At 51.6% G+C, this 20,264-nt stretch overlaps 1 protein-coding gene across 1 annotated transcript; it reads left to right on the top strand.

Moving 5' to 3' along the window:
• Window positions 1-1,865: 1,865 nt before the first annotated feature.
• ARL5A (ADP ribosylation factor like GTPase 5A) lies at window positions 1,866-18,837 on the top strand. Its single transcript, XM_066575226.1, has 6 exons — window positions 1,866-2,038; window positions 11,096-11,156; window positions 12,582-12,729; window positions 14,381-14,464; window positions 16,218-16,369; window positions 18,084-18,837. The coding sequence occupies exons 1-6, from the start codon at window positions 1,993-1,995 to the stop codon at window positions 18,130-18,132; spliced, it is 540 nt and encodes a 179-aa protein (XP_066431323.1). The 5' UTR covers window positions 1,866-1,992; the 3' UTR covers window positions 18,133-18,837.
• The last annotated feature ends 1,427 nt before the right edge of the window (window positions 18,838-20,264 follow it).

Here is a 20,264-nt window from a genome sequence, read left to right as displayed (position 1 = left end):
CCGCCATCAGCGGAGCAAACACAACGCCACGATTCAGCTTATTGGGTCCCACCGTCTGCAAGCAAAAAATATTCAGAAAGTCCCCAAAATGGTACAAATAGAAATTGCAGCTCAACCCGTAAAAGCAGACCCTCGCCCGCCCGTAGGCGGGGTCAGAAGATGGCGACGGAAAGTAAGCTGTTTTTCAAAAGGTTTTTGTTTTTTAGTAGTACCACATGAAAACACTTTATATTTTGGTACTGCTGTAATCGTACTGATCGCAGGATGAGGTCACCGCGGAATTTTTATCGCACCGTGACTACCTAAAAGAAAACTTCCTCTGCGCAAAAAAAAAGGCAAATTTGCCTATTTTTTCCAGGTTCACCCCACTCAGGGCTCATTCACACGGGCTACAGAATCACCCAGGCGTTAGCCGCGCAAAAAAAAATCGCATGAATGGACAATTTCCCGCTTAATTAGCGGTGACATTGCCCATTCACAGCATTGGGAGCTGTGCGTTGCTTTGATAAAGCGCTGCTGATCCTGCGGGAAAGAAAGATGAAGGAAAGCCCTGGGGGAACCCTCTCCTCCACGGGGCTTCCCTTCATCTCAGCGGGGCCGGAGGGATACCTCCGCTGGCAGGAGAGAGAGCTTCACCTCCAGGGAAAAAAGAAGGAAATCCCCAGCAATGCGATATCGGGGTTTCCTTGCAGGGGAGAATAAGGGATTCCCCTGCTGCTGGGATTATTCTCCCCTGCAGAGGAATACTGGCATCCCCCTGCTATGGATTTCCTTCCCCCCTCCAGGGAAACCCCAGCATTGTGCTGCTGGTGAATCCCTTTCTCCCTGCAGTATTGAATCCCTCCCACCCTGCAGAGATGAAGGGAGTCCCCAGTGATGAAGGGGGTTCCATGGGGACTCCCTTCATTTTGCTCTCTCTTCCTCCCGCTGCGGGAATATCCCCTCAGCCCTCTGGAGATGAGGAGAACCCCAGGGAGATATCTCATCCCCGCGGGGACTAACAGGAGCGTACAGTGCAACATTTAAAACGTGCTTCTGGGTTTAGCGGCGCGGCGGCACTCACTCCCTCCGCCCTTTTTGTCCAGCTGCCATAGGAGTCTATGGGAGCTCCCGCACCTCGCGCCCCAGGGATGCCTCAGGGCGTTTCACACAGCAGGGGATTTGCGTTGCGTGAATTTCTTTTTAGCTGCACGTTTTTTTTGCGTGATTGAACATCCTTTTTTATCTGAACGTTTCCATAGGAATCCATTGGTTCTAATAATTGCGTTTTTTAGTAATTCAGCTGCGTGTAAGAGCCCTAAACCCGACCTGCGGAATAAACACAAGCCCTCAAACGACCGATGACTGAGAATGTGGTGGTTAATAATAATAATAATCTTTATTTGTATAGCGCCAACTTATTCCGCAGCGCTAAACTAAAGAGGGCTGCGTCACCAGGGAGCTAATTATTTGCACCACTTGTGGCCGGCCCTAGCAACCAATCAGATCACAGCTGTCATCTTGTAACCTCCACTGGATAAATGACATCTGGCTTCTGATTGGTCGCTGCAGGCCGCACCACTTACATTGTAAACACAGGAGGCCAATCCTACAATTGCCAGCTGTTAGCCAGCAGACACTCTTGTAAACCGCCTCGTAGGAAGTCCTAATCACTCCATTATAGCTCTCACTTTTCCCCCGTCCATGAAGACGGAACATAATTTCATGTCTCCTCTAAGGCGCCTGAAACTGAACGGGAGCCGCCATCTTGTCGGAGACCAATCCCTGCAGAATCTAATGCGACGGACGTCAGAAAAATGTCTCCAGCACGGAGGACACTGGGGGGAGGAGCGGAGTGTCGGCGGGGCGGTGCGGGGCGCTCCCGGCTGACGTGCCCAGCTGTGCGACCAGTGTGTCAGATGAGAGTCGGGCAGTGAGTGACCGGCGGCCGTGAGGGGCGCCTAGAGATGCGCGGCGGCAGCCCGGACTGTGAAGCGGCTTGACAGGAGCGCCATGGGGATCCTATTCACCAAGATATGGAGGCTATTCAGCCACCAGGGTAAGTGGTGAGCTGGTGTGGGACTACAACTCCCAGCATGCCTCGTACAGCGCCAGCTGGTGTGGGACTACAACTCCCAGCGAGACTCGTATAGCGCCAGACGCTGGGGGACTACAACTCCCAGCGAGACTCATACAGCGCCAGCTGGTGTGGGACTACAACTCCCAGCATGCCTCGTACAGTGCCAGCTGGTGTGGGACTACAACTCCCAGCGAGACTCGTGTAGCGCCAGACGGTGGGGGACTACGACTCCCGGTGCGACTTGCGGCTGAGCGCTCCTGCTGTATATGGTCGCGGCGGTCGTTGAACGATATTTCCCATCCTAAGTTTGGGTTTCACCACAAGTCCCGGCACGACCGCCATGTTTGGCCGCGGTTGGCGTGCGAGGGCGGTCTGATACGGCAGTGAGTCTTTCCCGGCACGCGACCAGCACTGCGCAATTCTCATATCTGTATTGACTCCTAAGCGGGAAAAGAATGAAGCGCAATCAGCTGTGGTGGCGGCGGTGGATTCCATGGCTTGTTGCCCCGTTTAGCGGCAGGTAACGGCGCCCTCACTGCAGCGGGCGGATTACGGGTTCCGGGGAACGGGCGTCCATCTGCCGGGACCCGCCGTGATCCGCAGAACGGCGCCGCCTGTGAATGGTGGTGCGTCTGCATCGATCCGAGCGCCAATCTCCCTCGATCCCATGGAAGTGAACAGAGCGGCGGTGTCCACCATATTGGCGCCTCAGGATCGTGGGGGTCCGCAGGAGAACTGACATGTTTGGTGGAAACCCCCCGCTGATTGCGGTTCCCTCGACCTCCGCGGTCCTCCGGCTGTATTTACCAGCGACTGCGCCGGAGATTCTTGGGTGTAACACGTACGGACGGCCGCCTGTACGAGACGCTACAGGCTGCGGGGCTGTTCTCACGCTTGAATAGAACCGGCTTCCGTTTTTCCATCCCGATGGGGGTGGTTGTTTTTCGCACTGTGTAAATTAACCCACCGGAAACAAGGGGTTAATACACTTCGCAACGCACGGAACGTGCGCAATATTCTCGGCTATAAAATATTATCCCCGTGGATATTACGTGTGAAAAATACGGTGGCGTCGCGGGATTGGGGTCTGTATTTCTTTATCCCCCCCCCCATTGACCTGAATGGGAATTTTAGTTAGAAAACTGTACAAAAATGGGACGTGTCGGGCTCCCCCTCCCCCCCCCCCCCCCCCCCCCCCCCCTGGTAAAATACCATGGCTGATGTATCCTCAGGATCTGTCATCAATAGCTGGTTGGCTGCGTCCGCCGCTCCAGATCCCGGCCAATCAGCTGAGTGTGCGTCCGCTGTCATCCCCGCTACACACAGCAGTCAGAGTGGAGTTACTGCTCCGACCCTTGTGTAGTGGCCATTGCTTGTACTGCAGGCTGGGGTCTTGTTGAAATCTGGCAGCTGCGCTCCAGTGTGTAGCGGAACAGGCAGTTCTGCTGATCGGCTGGGGGGGGGGGGGGTCCGAGCGACGGACCCCGAGGACACATCATCATCATCATCAGTGGTATTTTGTGTAGAAAATCCCTTTAAAATCTGCTGGTCGATATTTGCAATGTATTCACACGGCCGCCTGGGTGACCCGGGTGTAACCCCCATTGGCAGCACTCGGACCCCCGTCTGCTTGTCCTATTCCTCCCCTGTGTGAACAGCCAGCTATGCAGCCGGCCTAGGGGGCGACACTTGTCCTGTTTCGGTTGTTGCTCATGTAAACAAGCGCTGGCTGATCACTCGTCTGTCCGCGCTCCTTACGTTGGGCTGGGATTCCCCGTGTGAAGTGACCGCTGTTCCTCACTCACCGCCATCGAAGTGTCAGATGTACGTCTGATAGCCCCGATGCAGATCTGACCCATTGATGCGCGGAGCCGCTCCGTTCTGCTGCGGATGTTCATGCGGATCCGCATGTGGCTGTAAACGCAGTCCACGTTCGCGTGCGGTTTCAGAACTTGCGTCACGGATGGACGGGTCAATTCTTTTTTTTTTTCTGCAACACAGAAGTCCGCTGAATGAACCGCGGGGCCGACTTCCATAGTGTTCAGTGGAATGCAAAAATGGCGCAAGTCCTGCATCTGAATATGCGCTCAAATTTGCAGTAACCTTATTCTGCCGTCCCGGCGATGATCCTTCCTGCCCATTCACAAGGAGTCGGTGCCGCTCAGTGGATGGAGGCGCAGCGGGTCGCGGATCATTCCGGCCGCCATTCTCGGTAAACGGGCGGCTGTCCGTAGAGGGCCGATGGCCGGGTCACACGGGCCGTTCGCCGCCATTCTCGGTAAACGGGCTGTTGTTCGTAGAGGGCCGATGGCCGGGTCACACGGGCCGTTTGTCATTTGGGTTTTATACTCGCAGAAACTGATCGGCGCGGGAATTATCGTTCGGTCTGCCGGCGTTTACGTGGAACAGTTATTTACTGATTCCTGCAGTCCTGAGCGATGATCGCTGCGTGGAGAAGGCCTGCCGGCGGGTGCGACGGTCTGCAGGGCCGCTGCCATTAATGATTCACTGTTTGCTCTCGGGTGTCATTACACTGTAATAGAGCTTCATAGTGAAAGCGTATCTGAGCCCCTTCTGCCGTTGGCGTGCGGCGGGTGGGGTGGGGGTGGGTTGTGCTGCGGCCACAGTCGTCACATAGAAGGACCACAATGTGCCGGTCTGCAGCCGGTTGGCAGAAAAGAGTCTTGTTGGTTCCCAGCTCCGCTGCAGAGCGATGTGTCGGCGGGTCCCGCAGCCGTGTGTCACCTTCTTATATCTGCCCGCTGCGTTCTGCTGTCCTCTATCCCTTACAGAGTTTGTCCAAAACTATATAGAAGCCATATACAGACCGCGGCACCGCGGCCGGGCCGCCAACAGGTGACGTCACTCGTGTTTCAGAGCAATAAGCTAATAACGTTTATTTCCTCTTTGTGGGATAAGTTGTTTTGGGGGGGGGGGGGGGGGGGTTGTACCGTAAAATGTATTGGAAACCTCTAGAAAGTGTCCGCCCACCGTGGAGGATAAATAATCTATATTTTTATTAGTTTGGACTTTTCCAGATGCAGCGATATCCGTCACGTGTGTCTGTATATATACTCTGTTACTTCCGGGACGCCGTGCAGAGCCGAGCAACCGGAGCAATGTAGAAACTAAACCGGTGTTCGGGTCCAGAACCTCCTGCCGGTGGCGCGGGGACGGAGATTTCATCCGGCTGCTTTATACAGAAATATGTAGAAATATGATAGAGGGGATGACCGTCACAATAAGTTCCCCCGCAGGCGTCCCACTCCATGGAGTTCAGCGTATGCAGTGAGTGTTTAAGAAAGATCTGTCTATGATGGATGAGGTTGTGTCTGTTGGTGAGTGTGATGGCGCCCCCTGTCTCTGGATGACTGACAACAAAACAGTTGGACCTGCTGGTGCTTGTCGGACGATCATGGAATCATAGAATCCTAGAATGGTGGAGTTGGAAGGGACCTCCAGGGTCATCGGGTCCAACCCCCTGCTCAGTGCAGGATCACTAAATCATCCCAGACAGATGTCTGTCCAGCCTTTGTTTGAACACTTCCATTGAAGGAGAACTCCCCACCTCCTGTGGTAACCTGTTCCACTCATTGATCCCCCTCACTGTCTAATATCTAATCTGTGTCTCCTCCCTTTCAGTTTCATCCCATTGCTTCTAGTCTTTCCTTGTGCAGATGAGAATAGGGCTGATCTCTCTGCACTGTGACAGCCCTTCAGATATTTGTAGACAGCTATTAAGTCTCCTCTCAGCCTTCTCTTCTGCAAGCTAAACATTCCCAGATCCTTTAACCGTTCCTCATCGGACATGATTTGCAGACCGCTCACCATCCTGGTAACTCTTGTCTGAACTTGTTCCAGTTTGTCTGTCTTATTTAAAGGGGTTGTCCCGCGCCGAAACGGGGTTTTTTTTTTTTAAACCCCCCCCCCCGTTCGGCGCGAGACAACCCCGATGCAGGGGTTAAAAAAACCACCCGCACAGCGCTTACCTGAATCCCGGCGGTCCGGCGTCTTCATACTCACCTGCTGAAGATGGCCGCCGGGATCCTCTGTCTTCATGGACCGCAGGGCTTCTGTGCGGTCCATTGCCGATTCCAGCCTCCTGATTGGCTGGAATCGGCACGTGACGGGGCGGAGCTACACGGAGCCCCATAGAGAAGAGGAGAAGACCCGGACTGCGCAAGCGCGGCTAATTTGGCCATCGGAGGGCGAAAATTAGTCGGCACCATGGAGACGAGGACGCCAGCAACGGAGCAGGTAAGTATAAAACTTTTTATAACTTCTGTATGGCTCATAATTAATGCACAATGTACATTACAAAGTGCATTAATATGGCCATACAGAAGTGTATAGACCCACTTGCTGCCTCGGGACATCTCCTTTAAAACAGGGTGCCGAGAACTGGACCCAGTATTCTAGATGAGGTCTGACTAAGGAAGAGTAGAGGGGATAATGACCTCACGTGATCTAGACTCTATGCTTCTCTTCTCTCTTTTGGCTGCTGCATCACATTGTTGACTCATGTTCAGTCTGATCTGTTAGTATACCCAAGTCTTTCTCACATGTGCTGCTTAGCCCAATTCCTCCCATTCTGTATGTGCTTTCTTCATTTTTCGTGCCCAGATGTAGGACTTTGCATTTCTCCTTGTTAAATACCATTCTGTTAGTCGTCGCCCACTGTGCAAGCTTGTCTAGATCTTTTTGAATACTCTCTTCCCTTGTGTTAGCTAATCCTCCTATCAGACGCTCCTCTCTACTGGTGATCTGTAGGGGGCGTCCTGAGCCCGGTCACCTTGTGTGCTCCATCCACTGGTCCCAACACCTCCTAACAGTCTGGTCAGACGCTCCTCTCTACTGGTGATCTGTAGGGGGCGCCCTGAGCCCGGTCACCTTGTGTGTCCTCACACATCCACTGGTCCCAACACCTCCTAACAGTCTGGTCAGACGCTCCTCTCTACTGGTGGTCTGTAGGGGGCGTCATGAGCCCGGTCACCTTGTGTGCCCCTATCCACTGGTCCCAACACCCCCTAACAGTCTTGTCAGAACGGCCCGGTAGGTGATAATTTGTGGATACGGCCATCCAGCTTCTCACAGAATTTTGACAGAATGTATCATGCAAATCGTATCCGTCTACGTTTACCACATAAATAAAGTATAACGTGATGAAAGAACAATATCAGGATTATTTGGACGGGTCAAACCTTTACGGAGAGATTCTCTTTTAAAGTGACAGATACCAGATTTCCAAAATTTGGCAATGCTCCATGAGGTACAGTTACATCATGGAGGTTAAGGTTTTTATGGAGGGGATCAGGAGCCGATCCTGCTCCATACAATGCAGGTATCATCTGTTTCTTATGGCTGGCAGCAGCTGCAATCAGCATTCACGCTGATCCCGTCAGTTATCCCTTTAAATGCCGCTGTCAATTCTGAAATAGTGGGGTGTCGATCAGTTGCCATGGCAGCTGGGGGCCTTCTAAAAGTCCCCAGGGCTGCCATTGCAGATTGGCTATCAAACCACATATGTGGCATGGCTTGATAGATTGTCTGTCAGATTTCGATATAATGTAATACTATAGTACTACATCATACTGCTGGAGCGATCAAACCTTCACAAGTTCATGTCCCGTACAGGGGCTAAAAAAAAAAGAAACCGTAAAAATCAGTTTAAAGAAATTTTGTTAATAATTAAAAATATAATTAAGTTTTTGGAAAAAAAAACAACTTTTTTCATAATAAAACAACGCAAAGACAAATTTTGGTATCGCTGGGTCCTTAAAAGTCGGATCTATCAAAGTAGCGCATTATTTTTCCTGCACGTTAGAACTGCACTTTTTTGGGTCACCCTGTCTCCGAAAAAAAATGTAACCGGCCCTCAGACACCCAGATCGGGGAATAAATAAGAGTTATGATTTTTTTAAAAGTAGCAAGGAAAAAACAAAAAATGGGCCCCTTCCTTAAGGGGTTAAGGCATAGGCTTCTATCCAGTATAAGCAGCCCATAATCTAGATGGCGCTGCGGAAATCTCATGATGTAGATGGTTGATCTGCGCATGCGTCTGTATCCGATCGTACGATGCACGCACAAGATGCGTGGTTGACGCCTACAAGGTCCTCCATGTCAGAGGCGGCTGGCGGGACGGGCTTTTCATTAATATATGCAGCTGACAGAAACAGCCCTGCCCGCCCAGCGGACCCCTCTGCCTCGTCTATACATGCAGCTGGCAGAGGCTGTCTGGACCACCCAGCGGACCCTTCTGCCTCGTCTACGTGCAGCTGGCAGAGACTGTCCAGCCCCGCCCAACGGACCCCTCTGCCTCGTCTGTACATGCAGCTGGCAGATACGGTCCGGCCCCGCCCAACGGACCCCTCTGCTTCGTCTGTGCATGCAGCTGGCAGAGACGGTCCGGCCCCGCCCAACGGACCCCTCTGCCTCGTTTGTACATGCAGCTGGTAGAGACGGTCTGGCCCCGCCCAACGGACCCCTCTGCCTCGTCTGTACATGCAGCTGGCAGAGACGGTCTGGCCCCGCCCAATGGACCCCTCTGCTTCGTCTGTGCATGCAGCTGGCAGAGACGGTCCGGCCCCGCCCAACGGACCCTTCTGCCTCGTCTCTACATGCAGCTGGCAGAGACGGTCCGGCCTCGCCCACAGGACCTCTCTGCCTCGTCTATACATGCAGCTGGCAGAGACGGTCCGGCCTCGCCCACAGGACCTCTCTGCCTCGTCTATACATGCAGCTGGCAGAGACGGTCCGGCCTCGCCCACAGGACCTCTCTGCCTCGTCTATACATGCAGCTGGCAGAGACGGTCCGGCCTCGCCCACAGGACCTCTCTGCCTCGTCTATACATGCAGCTGGCAGAGACTGTCCGGCCTCGCCCACAGGACCTCTCTGCCTCGTCTATACATGCAGCTGACAGAAACAGTCCTGCCCGCCAAGCGGACCCCTCTGCCTCGTCTATACATGCAGCTGGCAGAGGCTGTTTGGACCACCCAGCGGACCCTTCTGTCTCGTCTACGTGTAGCTGGCAGACACTGTCCAGCCCCGCCCAATGGACCCCTCTGCTTCGTCTATACATGCAGCTGGAAGAGACGGTCCGGCCTCGCCCAGCAGACCCCTCTGCCTCGTCTGTACATGCAGCTGGCAGAGACGGTCTGGCCCCGCCCAACGGACCCCTCTGCCTCGTCTGTACATGCAGCTGGCAGAGACGGTCCGGCCCCGCCCAACGGACCCCTCTGCCTCGTCTGTACATGCAGCTGGCAGAGACGGTCCGGCCCGCCCAACGGACCCCTCTGCCTCGTTTGTACATGCAGCTGGTAGAGACGGTCTGGCCCCGCCCAACGGACCCCTCTGCCTCGTCTGTACATGCAGCTGGCAGATACGGTCCGGCCCCGCCCAACGGACCCCTCTGCTTCGTCTGTGCATGCAGCTGGCAGAGACGGTCCGGCCCCGCCCAACGGACCCCTCTGCCTCGTCTGTACATGCAGCTGGCAGAGACGGTCTGGCCCCGCCCAATGGACCCCTCTGCTTCGTCTGTGCATGCAGCTGGCAGAGACGGTCCGGCCCCGCCCAACGGACCCTTCTGCCTCGTCTCTACATGCAGCTGGCAGAGACAGTCCGGCCTCGCCCACAGGACCTCTCTGCCTCGTCTATACATGCAGCTGGCAGAGACTGTCCGGCCTCGCCCACAGGACCTCTCTGCCTCGTCTATACATGCAGCTGGCAGAGACTGTCCGGCCTCGCCCACAGGACCTCTCTGCCTCGTCTATACATGCAGCTGGCAGAGACTGTCCGGCCTCGCCCACAGGACCTCTCTGCCTCGTCTATACATGCAGCTGGCAGAGACTGTCCGGCCCCGCCCACAAGACCCCTCTGCCTCGTCTATGCATGCAGCTGGCAGAGACTGCTCGGCCCCGCCCACAGGACCCCTATGCCTCGTCTATACATGCAGCTGGCAGAGACTGCTCGGCCCCGCCCACTGGACCCCTATGCCTCGTCTATACATGCAGCTGGCAGAGACTGCTCGGCCCCGCCCACTGGACCCCTATGCCTCGTCTATACATGCAGCTGGCAGAGACGGTCCGGCCCCGCCCAACGGACCCTTCTGCCTCGTCTCTACATGCAGCTGGCAGAGACGGTCCGGCCTCGCCCACAGGACCTCTCTGCCTCGTCTATACGTGCAGCTGGCAGAGACTGTCCGGCCTCGCCCACAGGACCTCTCTGCCTCGTCTATACGTGCAGCTGGCAGAGACTGTCCGGCCCCGCCCACAAGACCCCTCTGCCTCGTCTATGCATGCAGCTGGCAGAGACTGCTCGGCCCCGCCCACTGGACCCCTATGCCTCGTCTATACATGCAGCTGGCAGAGACTGTCCGGCCCCGCCCACAAGACCCCTCTGCCTCGTCTATACATGCAGCTGGCAGAGACGGTCCGGCCCGCCCAACGGACCCCTCTGCCTCGTCTATACATGCAGCTGGCAGAGACGGTCCGGCCCCGCCCACAGGACCCCTCTGCCTTGTCTATACATGCAGCTGGCAGACACAGTCTGGCCCGCCCAACGGACCCCTCTGCCTTGTCTATACATGCAGCTGGCAGAGACGGTCCGGCCCCGCCCGCAGGACCTCTCTGCTTCGTCTATACATGCAGCTGGCAGAGACTGTCCGGCCTCGCCCACAAGACCCCTCTGCCTCGTCTATACATGCAGCTGGCAGAGACGGTCCGGCCTCGCCCACAAGACCCCTCTGCCTCGTCTATACATGCAGCTGGCAGAGACGGTCCGGCCCCGCCCGCAGGACCCCTCTGCCTTGTCTACATGCCGTTTGGGATATTTTCAAAATTCAAATACTTGGGGATGTTTTTAGCTGCAATCGTAGCAAAAACCGCGCTGGGAAGATACTGCTGCATCCTTGTACCGCTGTTATCAGTTGCCTTTAGGGCCTTTCGCCCAAATCTTCAGTTCCGCTGTGCTATAATGACTGTTAACCCCTTCCCCACACAAAGATCCATATAATTGTACGTGTTATTTCTGTATTTCAGAGCACAAAGTTATAATTGTGGGTCTGGACAACGCGGGGAAGACGACTATTCTCTATCAGTTGTAAGTATTCACCCCCTCAGTGTGTCCCGGGGTACCGCTGTCCGCTTCAGTGGTGCCCGCCGCTGGTTATCCACCTCCTGTTCTTATAAAGTCAGAATAGTGTTTATTCTCTTAAATAAGAGCCCCTCCAACTATACGCTGACCGGACCCTTTATTAGAGACCCCCATCTAGCAGCGTTGGACTCCTTTGGCCTTCAGAACCGCAGCGATTCGTTGTGGTGTAGATTCCACTTGGTGATAAAATCATCCTGCAGGAATATCGGCCCCTGCGGACAGGAAGCTTCCTGTACTTGCCGCAGATTAGATGACGTTCTGACCAGCTGACAGGAAGGGGTCATCGGTTCATGCTGCCTCCGCCAAAATCCCCCCCATCAGCAACAGAAATCTGCATCCATCTGACCAGGAGATGCTAAGTGATACTGTTTTTGTGCTCTTTTTGAACCCTGGAGTCTCGCCTCTCTCACAGAATGGCGCTGAAGCTGATCATCTGCTGTTATACCATCCGTGCGGAGGAACGGCGAGTTGTGTGTTCGGACACGTTAGTTGGAGCTCCAGTGTTGTATTCAGCTGACCGTGCAGCCTGTTGGTCAGAACGATTCCTGACATCCTCCTCCGACCCCTTTCAGTGATGAGTTGTTTCCGTCCACAGGATCCCCTTTCACTGCATGTTTTCTCCAATCGCGCCATTCTCTGTATACTCTCCACACCGTTACATCAGAAAACCCCCCGCAGTTGGCAGTGAGGCCCTGGCTAGTCTAGCACCGATGACCGGCCTCATTGGAAGTCGCTCCGATCGCTGGATTCTCCCATCTACTGTGGATTTACACTGAAACTGATCCACAGAAATACTTGTCACGTGAAATTATGCTGCACGCCGGGGTCACGGGGAGAATTACCATACAGGGAAGCGCCAATTTTAAAAGGACACAAAGTGTCATTAATAAAGGGGCCGGTCAGCGTGTGTGAGTATAATAAGCCATCTACACCCGGGATGATACAAAGTATAAAGTAACAATATGTAGCCACTGAGGATCTCACCGAAGTCGTCAACTAAAGTTAATCTGTGCATCCTAAGTGTTTTATTACTCCTTGGGCTCCACGGTGACTCGAATGTGACCTCAGCAACTCTTGGTCAGAATTCTTGTGGTTTGCGGTGGAGCCCACGTTCTCTTGCTTAGAGGCCGTCCACCCCGTCTTCTGCACTTTACGGTTAATGTATGAAGTGTGTCCCGACCTGGCTGGGGTCTCCAGGCCCAGCCTGGTGCATTGTGTTCGTATGATACTCTGAGTTCGGGCCTGGAGACTCTCGGTCAGACCGGGACACACTTGGGAGCTCCACACATTACCCGTATGGTGCGGGAGACGGGCTGGACGGCCTTTTAGCTTGTTGTCTGAGCGGTTATGACCGTCGTTCTTCTTTGCCAGCTCCATGAATGAAGTGGTCCACACGTCCCCGACTATAGGCAGCAATGTGGAGGAGATCGTGGTGAACAACACAAGGTTTCTGATGTGGGACATCGGCGGTCAGGAATCTCTGCGCTCCTCATGGAACACTTATTATACCAACACGGAGGTAAGATCGGCTTCTAAGACCATGTTTAGTAGATGCTGAGGGGCCGCTCACAAAGGGGATGGATGAGCCTCACACCTGTGGATCACCGTGAACGAGCCACCGAGGTATATACCGGCTGCCCAAGTGAACGCTGACGTGGCTCGCACGGGGAAACGAGACATCGGCAGGGCTAAAGGGACCCTGAAACATGATCCTTTTGTACACGCTATCTCTGCAGCTTCTTAAGCCCCTTTATTTACCGGCCGACTTTGTCTTAATGACCGGGGAATTTATTTATTTTTTTGTGTGTGTTACTTTTTTAATGTGTTAGGCCACCTGCAGACGGGCGGGTCGGATTTGGCGGCGAGAATTCTCGCCGCGGGACCCGACCCCAGCGCCTGCAGGGAGGAGCACGTACTCTCCCGCTCCTGGCGGCCCCGGCTTTTTCATGTGCCGGCGCATGCGCAGAGCGGAGCCGGCGGCCGGGTGAGTGACGTTTCTGTGCGAGGCTCTGCGAGCCCCGCACAGAAATAGGACATGCCGCGGTTTGTTTGCCGCGCGACATGTCGTGCGGCCAAACCGCGGCCGGCTGCATAGGAGTGCATATTGTAATGCACTCCTATGCAGGCTTTCAGTGGCAGAAATCCCGCGGATAATCCTGCCGCGGGATTTCCGCCCGTGTGCAGGCAGCCTTACTTTGATAGATTAAACTTTTATGAATGCGGCAATGCTAAATATGTATTTATGATATGTATTTTTTTAAATTAAGAAATTGTTTTTCGTGTTTTTTTTTTACTTGATTACCTTTTAATTTTTTGTAACCATTTATTAAAACTTTTTAAACTAATTTGTACACTTTTTTTCTTTTTTTTTTTTTTCATTTTTAGTCCCCACAGGGTACTTGAACATGCAATTGTTTGATCACTTATAGTGTATATTGCATTATACAGCTTTCTGACAGGCAGTCTATCACTCATGGCAACCCTGGGGGCCTTTAGCAGACCCCAGACAGCCATGGCAACTAAACAGCACTTCATGATCTCATCGCAGTTGGGGGGCGTTTGAGACCCCAGGACACTTGTACCTGGTATTGCAGCTCAGTTTGTGACTAATGAATGTAACATCGTAGGCCTGAGAAGAGGCCGCCGTGCTCATCCGAACACTGCAGCCTCTACAATTAGTTGATTGGTGGAAACCCAAGCAGCCGAACCCAGGCGATCATCTGTTGATGACCTATCCGGAGGTCAGTATCTTGGTCTCTGGACGTCTCCCTTCTTGAAGCTCTTGGTTTTTGGGGTAGTTTCCATGGTTTTCACTACACTGTCTAAATACCTTTATTCTGTTAACTCTTTAGTAGATGATAGCCTTGTTCCCGTACATCGGCTGGGGCAGAGTCCTCCGTGTCACTGGTGACGTGATGCTTGTTGAATGCTCCGTCTGGCATTGTGTAATCTTTGGCGCGTGTGCTGGAATCTGAAACCCCTTTAACATCAGATCAGTAGAGACCCCTCCTTAGCAGCGCCATATTTTGAGTAGTACCAAAGTCTGGTATTGCAGCTCACTGCCGTCCGGATAAACGTGCCTTTCTTCCAATGTTCGCCATGTTAGAAGCGATCATATGTTGCACGCTTGTTGTCTTTTACTCCCTGATGTGTCTTCTGTCCTCTTGCAGTTTGTAATAGTGGTTGTGGATAGCACCGACCGAGAGCGGATCTCCGTGACCAAAGAAGAGCTTTATAAGATGTTATCTCATGAGGTAAGTGCCGGCTGATATGGTTGTGTTTAGGGCTTACGGTGCAGCCTGTTGGTTTACGAAGAGTCATATATAACTAAGCCAGTTAGTAAAATACAGGCAGGAAGCGGAGAGCGGCATGAAGTCACGTGACATGTTTTCCGCGGACCAGTCTCCGTGTGAATCCACATTAGATGGGAAAATCCAATGATCGGAGCGACTTCCAATGAGGCCGGTCATCGGTGCTGGACTAGCCGGGGGCTCACCGCCAACCACGTAGGGTTTTCTCATGTAATGGTGATTGCAGGGGTCTTGGGCAGCAGATCCCCACTGATTGGCTATTGATGACCTATCCTGAGGAAAGCGCATCAACTCTCAGTGCTGGACAACCCAATTAATATGTGGAATGCAGACTGGATACAACTGTAGCAAAATGTCAGCTTTGGTTACCAGAAACTGTTTAACCCTTCATGTCCCAAGATACAAATGCATGACCTGGCTGGAAAGCAGTTCCCACGAAGGGATATATATTTACATCCTATGGCTAGACAGGCTGGACTAGATGGACATTGTCTTCATTCAGCCTTACGAACTATGTATGTATGGATGGCGCGGGCTTAGAAGCTGAGCCCGTTCTATCGGCAGCAGGCACACTGGCGAGAGCGATGTCGGACCCTGGATGTGAAACTGCCTTGCATCACAGCAAGGCTGAAGGAATCCCCTGCTGTAGCTGTCACAGCCGTGGTAGGAGATGGTGATCTTCGCCCATTGATTTCAATTGGGCTGGTGCTGCTGCCAGCCTCATTGAAAGTAATGGGAGAGGATCGCTGAAGGAATCCGCTGCTGCAGCTGTCACAGCAGGGGATCGTGATGTTCTCCCATTGTTTTCAATGGGGCCAGCGGTAGGGGCTCCGGCCCCATTAAAATCAATGGGGGAAGATCGCAATCCTCTGCCACTGCTGTGACAGCTGCAGCAGGAGATTCTGATCCCTGCTGTTAACCCCTTTACATACACTGATCATGACTGTAGCACATAACGACTTCACAGACTGAGGGAGCTCCTTCTGTGATGTCGTTGGCCTTCTGCCATGTAATTGTGGCAACTGGATGTCAGACAATGGCGTCTGGGTCTTTCATGGCCTGTGATCACTATGATAAATGTTAATGCATTGCAATACTGCTGTATTTTTAGAGCATTCCTAGCATCACAAGTTCTAGTCCCCTACAGGGACATAAAAAGTGCAAAAATGTAAAAATAAAGGGCCTTTTTTTTTTTTGTACACTTTCCCTTTTTTTTTTTTTTTTTTTAAAGCTTTAAAAAAAAAAAAAGGAAATAATAAATCTCACATTAGGTACCGTCGTATTTGTAGCGACCCAAACAATGACTTGAACACGTGTTTAATCCCAAATGACAAACAGTAATTTTTAAAGAAACCATAAAAGAACTGTGCTTTTTGTTCATTTTGCCTTCCGAAAACCGCATTAAAAGTGATTGAAAAAACCGTTTGTACCCCAAAAATTGCACTCAAAAAAATGTTGCTTGCTATACAAACAACAAGGCCTCATACCGCCATGTCGATCATAAAATGAAAAAACGTATGGCTTTTGAAAAATGAAGATGAAAATCCCCCCAAAATCGTTGTGTCCTTGCGTCCAAAATGGGCTGCGTCACCAAGGGGTTAAATGGGGCAAGTGAAATCAATAGCTGGTTAGAGGGACATGTATTGTCTGGATATGGAAGGGATCCGTTTTATCGTATCCCTCTTGTACCTTGCAGGACCTGAAGAAGGCCGGGCTGCTCGTCTTTGCAAACAAACAGGATGTGAAGGAGTGCATGAGCGTCGCCGAGATCTCGCAGTACTTGAAGCTGACGTCCGTGAAGGATCATCAGTGGCACATCCAAGCCTGCTGCGCGCTCACCGGAGAGGGGTGAGGCATCGGCCACTACTTACTGTGGCTCGTAAGGCCGTTACCGCTGCCGTATTGACAATACAAGTCGTGGATGAGAACGAAAAAGGAAACTCGTTCGCACAAAGCGGAAAAATCCGCAGTAAATGTGAAATATAATCGGATTCTAAAACTGCAACGTGTCGATTTTTGTTGCAGATTTTGCAAAGGTTGAAACCTGCAGCAGATTCGCCCCGTTTCTGTGCGGTCTTGGCCGCTGCGGATTATCTGTTGGCTTTCTCCGACCCGTGTGAAGGTGGCCTTAAAATATGTTCACACGGTCAATACACTGCAGGTTTTGCATAGCGGAGCTGCAGTGTATTATAGTAACAAACCTACAATAAACTCTGTGCCAGACCACAATTAATTCCCCAAATACTGCACCTTTTTATTAACGGGGTTGTGTCAGGTTACCGGATATTAACCCCTCAAGCTCCATCTGTGCGGTCCAGTGTTGTAGGTCTCCTGTGGTCTCGATGTTTGTTGTTGCTGATAATGTCATTGGAAGTCACCTGACTGCTGGGGCATCGCGTTATGAACTCCTGGCATCATGGCGCCCAGGATGTGAGCGCTGATGCCTGTATAAAGGGCGTGGATGCTGTAGCCTCTGATTGGCTACAGTGGTCAGGTGACTTATAATGACATCAGAACCACGGTGGGGCTACGGCTCTGGATCGTGGCAGCAGAGGAGGGGTAAGTACTTCCCTTTTTTTGTTTTAACACAGTTGGAGCTCTCAGTGACTGGACAACCCCTTTAATTCATAAATACTCCATGAAAATAGACATTTATATGGTTACTAGGGGCTGGACTTTATTTTGTGGGTGTATAGCCTGAAAACACAAGCAACACACCGCATATATAGATCTCTGCAGGGTTACAGCGTTAACAACACAGAAGATCTAGTAAAGACTGATGGAAAATAGGGAAAAAATTGGTTTTTGGTTGTTTGGGTTTTTTTTCACAATTGACTTTGCTATTTTTCGATCCAAGAAAAACAAGAAAACTGACAGAATGGAAGCAAATGTGAGCCTGTCTGTTTACTTCCCTTTTTTAAACCCCATTGAAATAATGGGGAGAAAAGCTATTTTTTTTTTTTTCAGTTTTATTTTAGTTTCCCTCCTACAAAAACGGAGCAGAGAAATGGAAAGTCCGAACTGATCCCAATGCAGGTGTGAAAGCGGCCTTACTGCTGTACCTACATCCATGCCAAGAAGTCTTGGAAATGGCCTTGCATGCACCCTCTTCTGAGAGTCTAAGGGGTGGTCTGGGGAGACTAAAAACATTACATTGAAACAATGATGTTTGGTCACAGGGTCATGTGACCTCTGCAGTGAATTATCAGCTGATCCGGAGTTACAGGCAGTAATTGGCTGCAGCGGTCACATGACCATGTAACAGGAAGTCATCATGGGAGCCAAAAGAATAGTGCAGTGGTGGCCCCCAGACCGCCCCTCTAAACTCGCAGTGGAGGCTACACCTCAGGACCGCTAGTTACTATCCGCTATTTAACATTATACCAGATCTCTGTTTGGCAAGTGGGACTACTAATAACTAATCCAATTTGTCAGTACAGCCTCAGGAAAAGCTGTGGAAGTTGCAGCGTCGCCAGTATAATTGTCACTCAGCTTTCCCAGATTCGGACCTGAATGTGAACGTTCCCCATCGCTCACCTCTCGCTTTCTTCTCCCTGTTTAGCCTTTGTCAAGGACTGGAGTGGATGATGTCAAGACTAAAATCCAGATGACCCCTGTGACATGTGAAGAGACATTTAGACTCCAGACATACTGTATTTATGAATCCCTGAACTGCTGCAAACCAAGTATTTATAAGCGTCGTGTTCCACCGGTGACGGGAAACGCCGGAGACTCTCCAGAAGCCACTCCGACCCGATCCTGCGGCTCCTATGAAAGCGGTGACTGACCCGACCGTACTTTTTATCCTCTACCCCGCCACCCGCGCCCATGGAAAGTCTGAGAATGTGGTTTTTAAAACTTTTTATACTGTAGCAACGGGAGAATGAGCTGATAACAGCGAGCCGACGCATCAAGTATTGCACCCAGCCCACAGACAGGACAGCGACTCTGTACATATCTCTGTATCTCCGGTGTGCACGCATGCTCCTGTGTTGTACTGAAGTACAGAATTGCCTTCATGACAGTGAATATTGCACAGTTCTAACTTGAATGCTCGAAGTTGTAAAACTCTTTATTTGGCACTTTTTTTCATTTTTGTGATTTTGATTTTTATTTTTTTGGCCTTTTTGATTTTTTTTTTATTTTTTTTGTTTTTTAATCGTACATTCCTTGGCCGCTTTGCATGTTCTGTTTCCTCTCCGTTCCATCTGTCTTTATTTGACTTTCTTGCTCTTGTCTAGAAAATCTGCTGAAATAAGTTTTTTGACCCGGTGATAATAAAGTAGGATGGGGGGGCTCTGCTGTCCTCCCTGTTACTCCTATAGTGTTTCACTGCTTGTAAAGCTCCCATTGTTACGTATTGGCAAACTCGTGCAAAAAAAAAAAAAAGGTGGGGGATGGGGTGGAGGTTCACATGGTCATTTTATTTTTTTTTTGCAAAAACATTGTTTTTTTCCCCCCTCTGTTTTGACACTGATTAAAAGCTGCAGCTCAGCAGCAAAAGGAGGCGCCCTACAAACATGCAGTGTTTTTGTACTGATTTTTATTTATTTTTTTTTCTTGAGGCCGCTCTTACACGGCTGCGAAAACTGTACAACATTTGTGCATCGCCTTGCAAGAACTGATCACGTCCGGTCTTTGGGCATTCGCTTGGAACGCCTCGCCCATTGTTTTCAGTGGGGCCGGCACAAACATCGCACAGCGTACAAGGTTTCCCATTGAAAACAATAGGAAACACTTGCTGATCCTCTGCGGCTTTTAGGATCGATACTTCCCTGAAGTGATGGCAGGCGTTTGTAATACAAAAACGCCTCTCATCCTCGGGAGCGGCGCACGTTGGCGAGCGCGATAGGTCGAGTTTCATGGCTTGATATTGCACTCCCCCGTGTGAAATTGCACTAATTTTGCTGCATTTTTTGGGGGTCTGTGAGTTTTTTTCTAAATTGTAGCATTCTTGGGGTCGGGCATTTTCCATACTCTTCTTTCTCTGCAGGCAAAAAAAATTGGTACACTGTCTTAAAGGCGGAGTCAAGGAGTTTAAAAAAAATAATATTCTATTGACGACCTATGGGGGGACCCAGCGCTCGGATCCATGCTGATCAGCTGATTCCCGTAGCTGCTGTCACTGGTTAGCACAGGAAGCCCGGAGCGTAGTGCAGCGGATTCTGTTGAATTCAGCTGTCTGGACAGGCCTTGTCAGTCCGGCCCGGCCACAGTGCTGGCCATTGTAGGGCGGCTCCATCCAATTCACTCTCTGGCTGGAGACGAGCGGGTAGCACTGGCCTGAGCACCGCAGCCTCTCCCGTCAGCAGGGGTCCTGGGCTGTGGACCCCCACCGATCGGATATTAATGGGCTATTGTGAGGAAGGAATTTTACTGTATACATGTGCATGCAGCTCTAGAGGCGGAGGTCACAGTGGATCTGATGGGACTCCTGTGCTCCCCTGTATGATGGTTGGGTTAAGGGGATTCTTGGCGCTTGAAGATGTAAACCTGTCCACGACTCCTGCAGTAGCTTCATGTACAAAGCTGCCCCCTATGGGTTATATAGGAGATCTGACCGCTATTTACACGCTTCACCCACCAGGTCTGCATTGTACACATGGTTTTACACTTGCCTCTCTTGGTTACCTTGCTCTTGTGTGACTTGCTGACTACAGGACTTGTCATCACTAATTAGTAATCCAAATATAGTGTGGATGGATTCGCACAGCTGTATGTGTTGTGCCCAAGAAACGTGGGT

The sequence above is a fragment of the Eleutherodactylus coqui genome, chromosome 8, assembly GCF_035609145.1.
Source record: "Eleutherodactylus coqui strain aEleCoq1 chromosome 8, aEleCoq1.hap1, whole genome shotgun sequence".
NCBI lineage: Eukaryota > Metazoa > Chordata > Amphibia > Anura > Eleutherodactylidae > Eleutherodactylus > Eleutherodactylus coqui.
The sequence above is the reverse complement of the archived record's forward strand: the minus strand, read 5'-3'. Positions and strand labels throughout refer to the sequence as shown.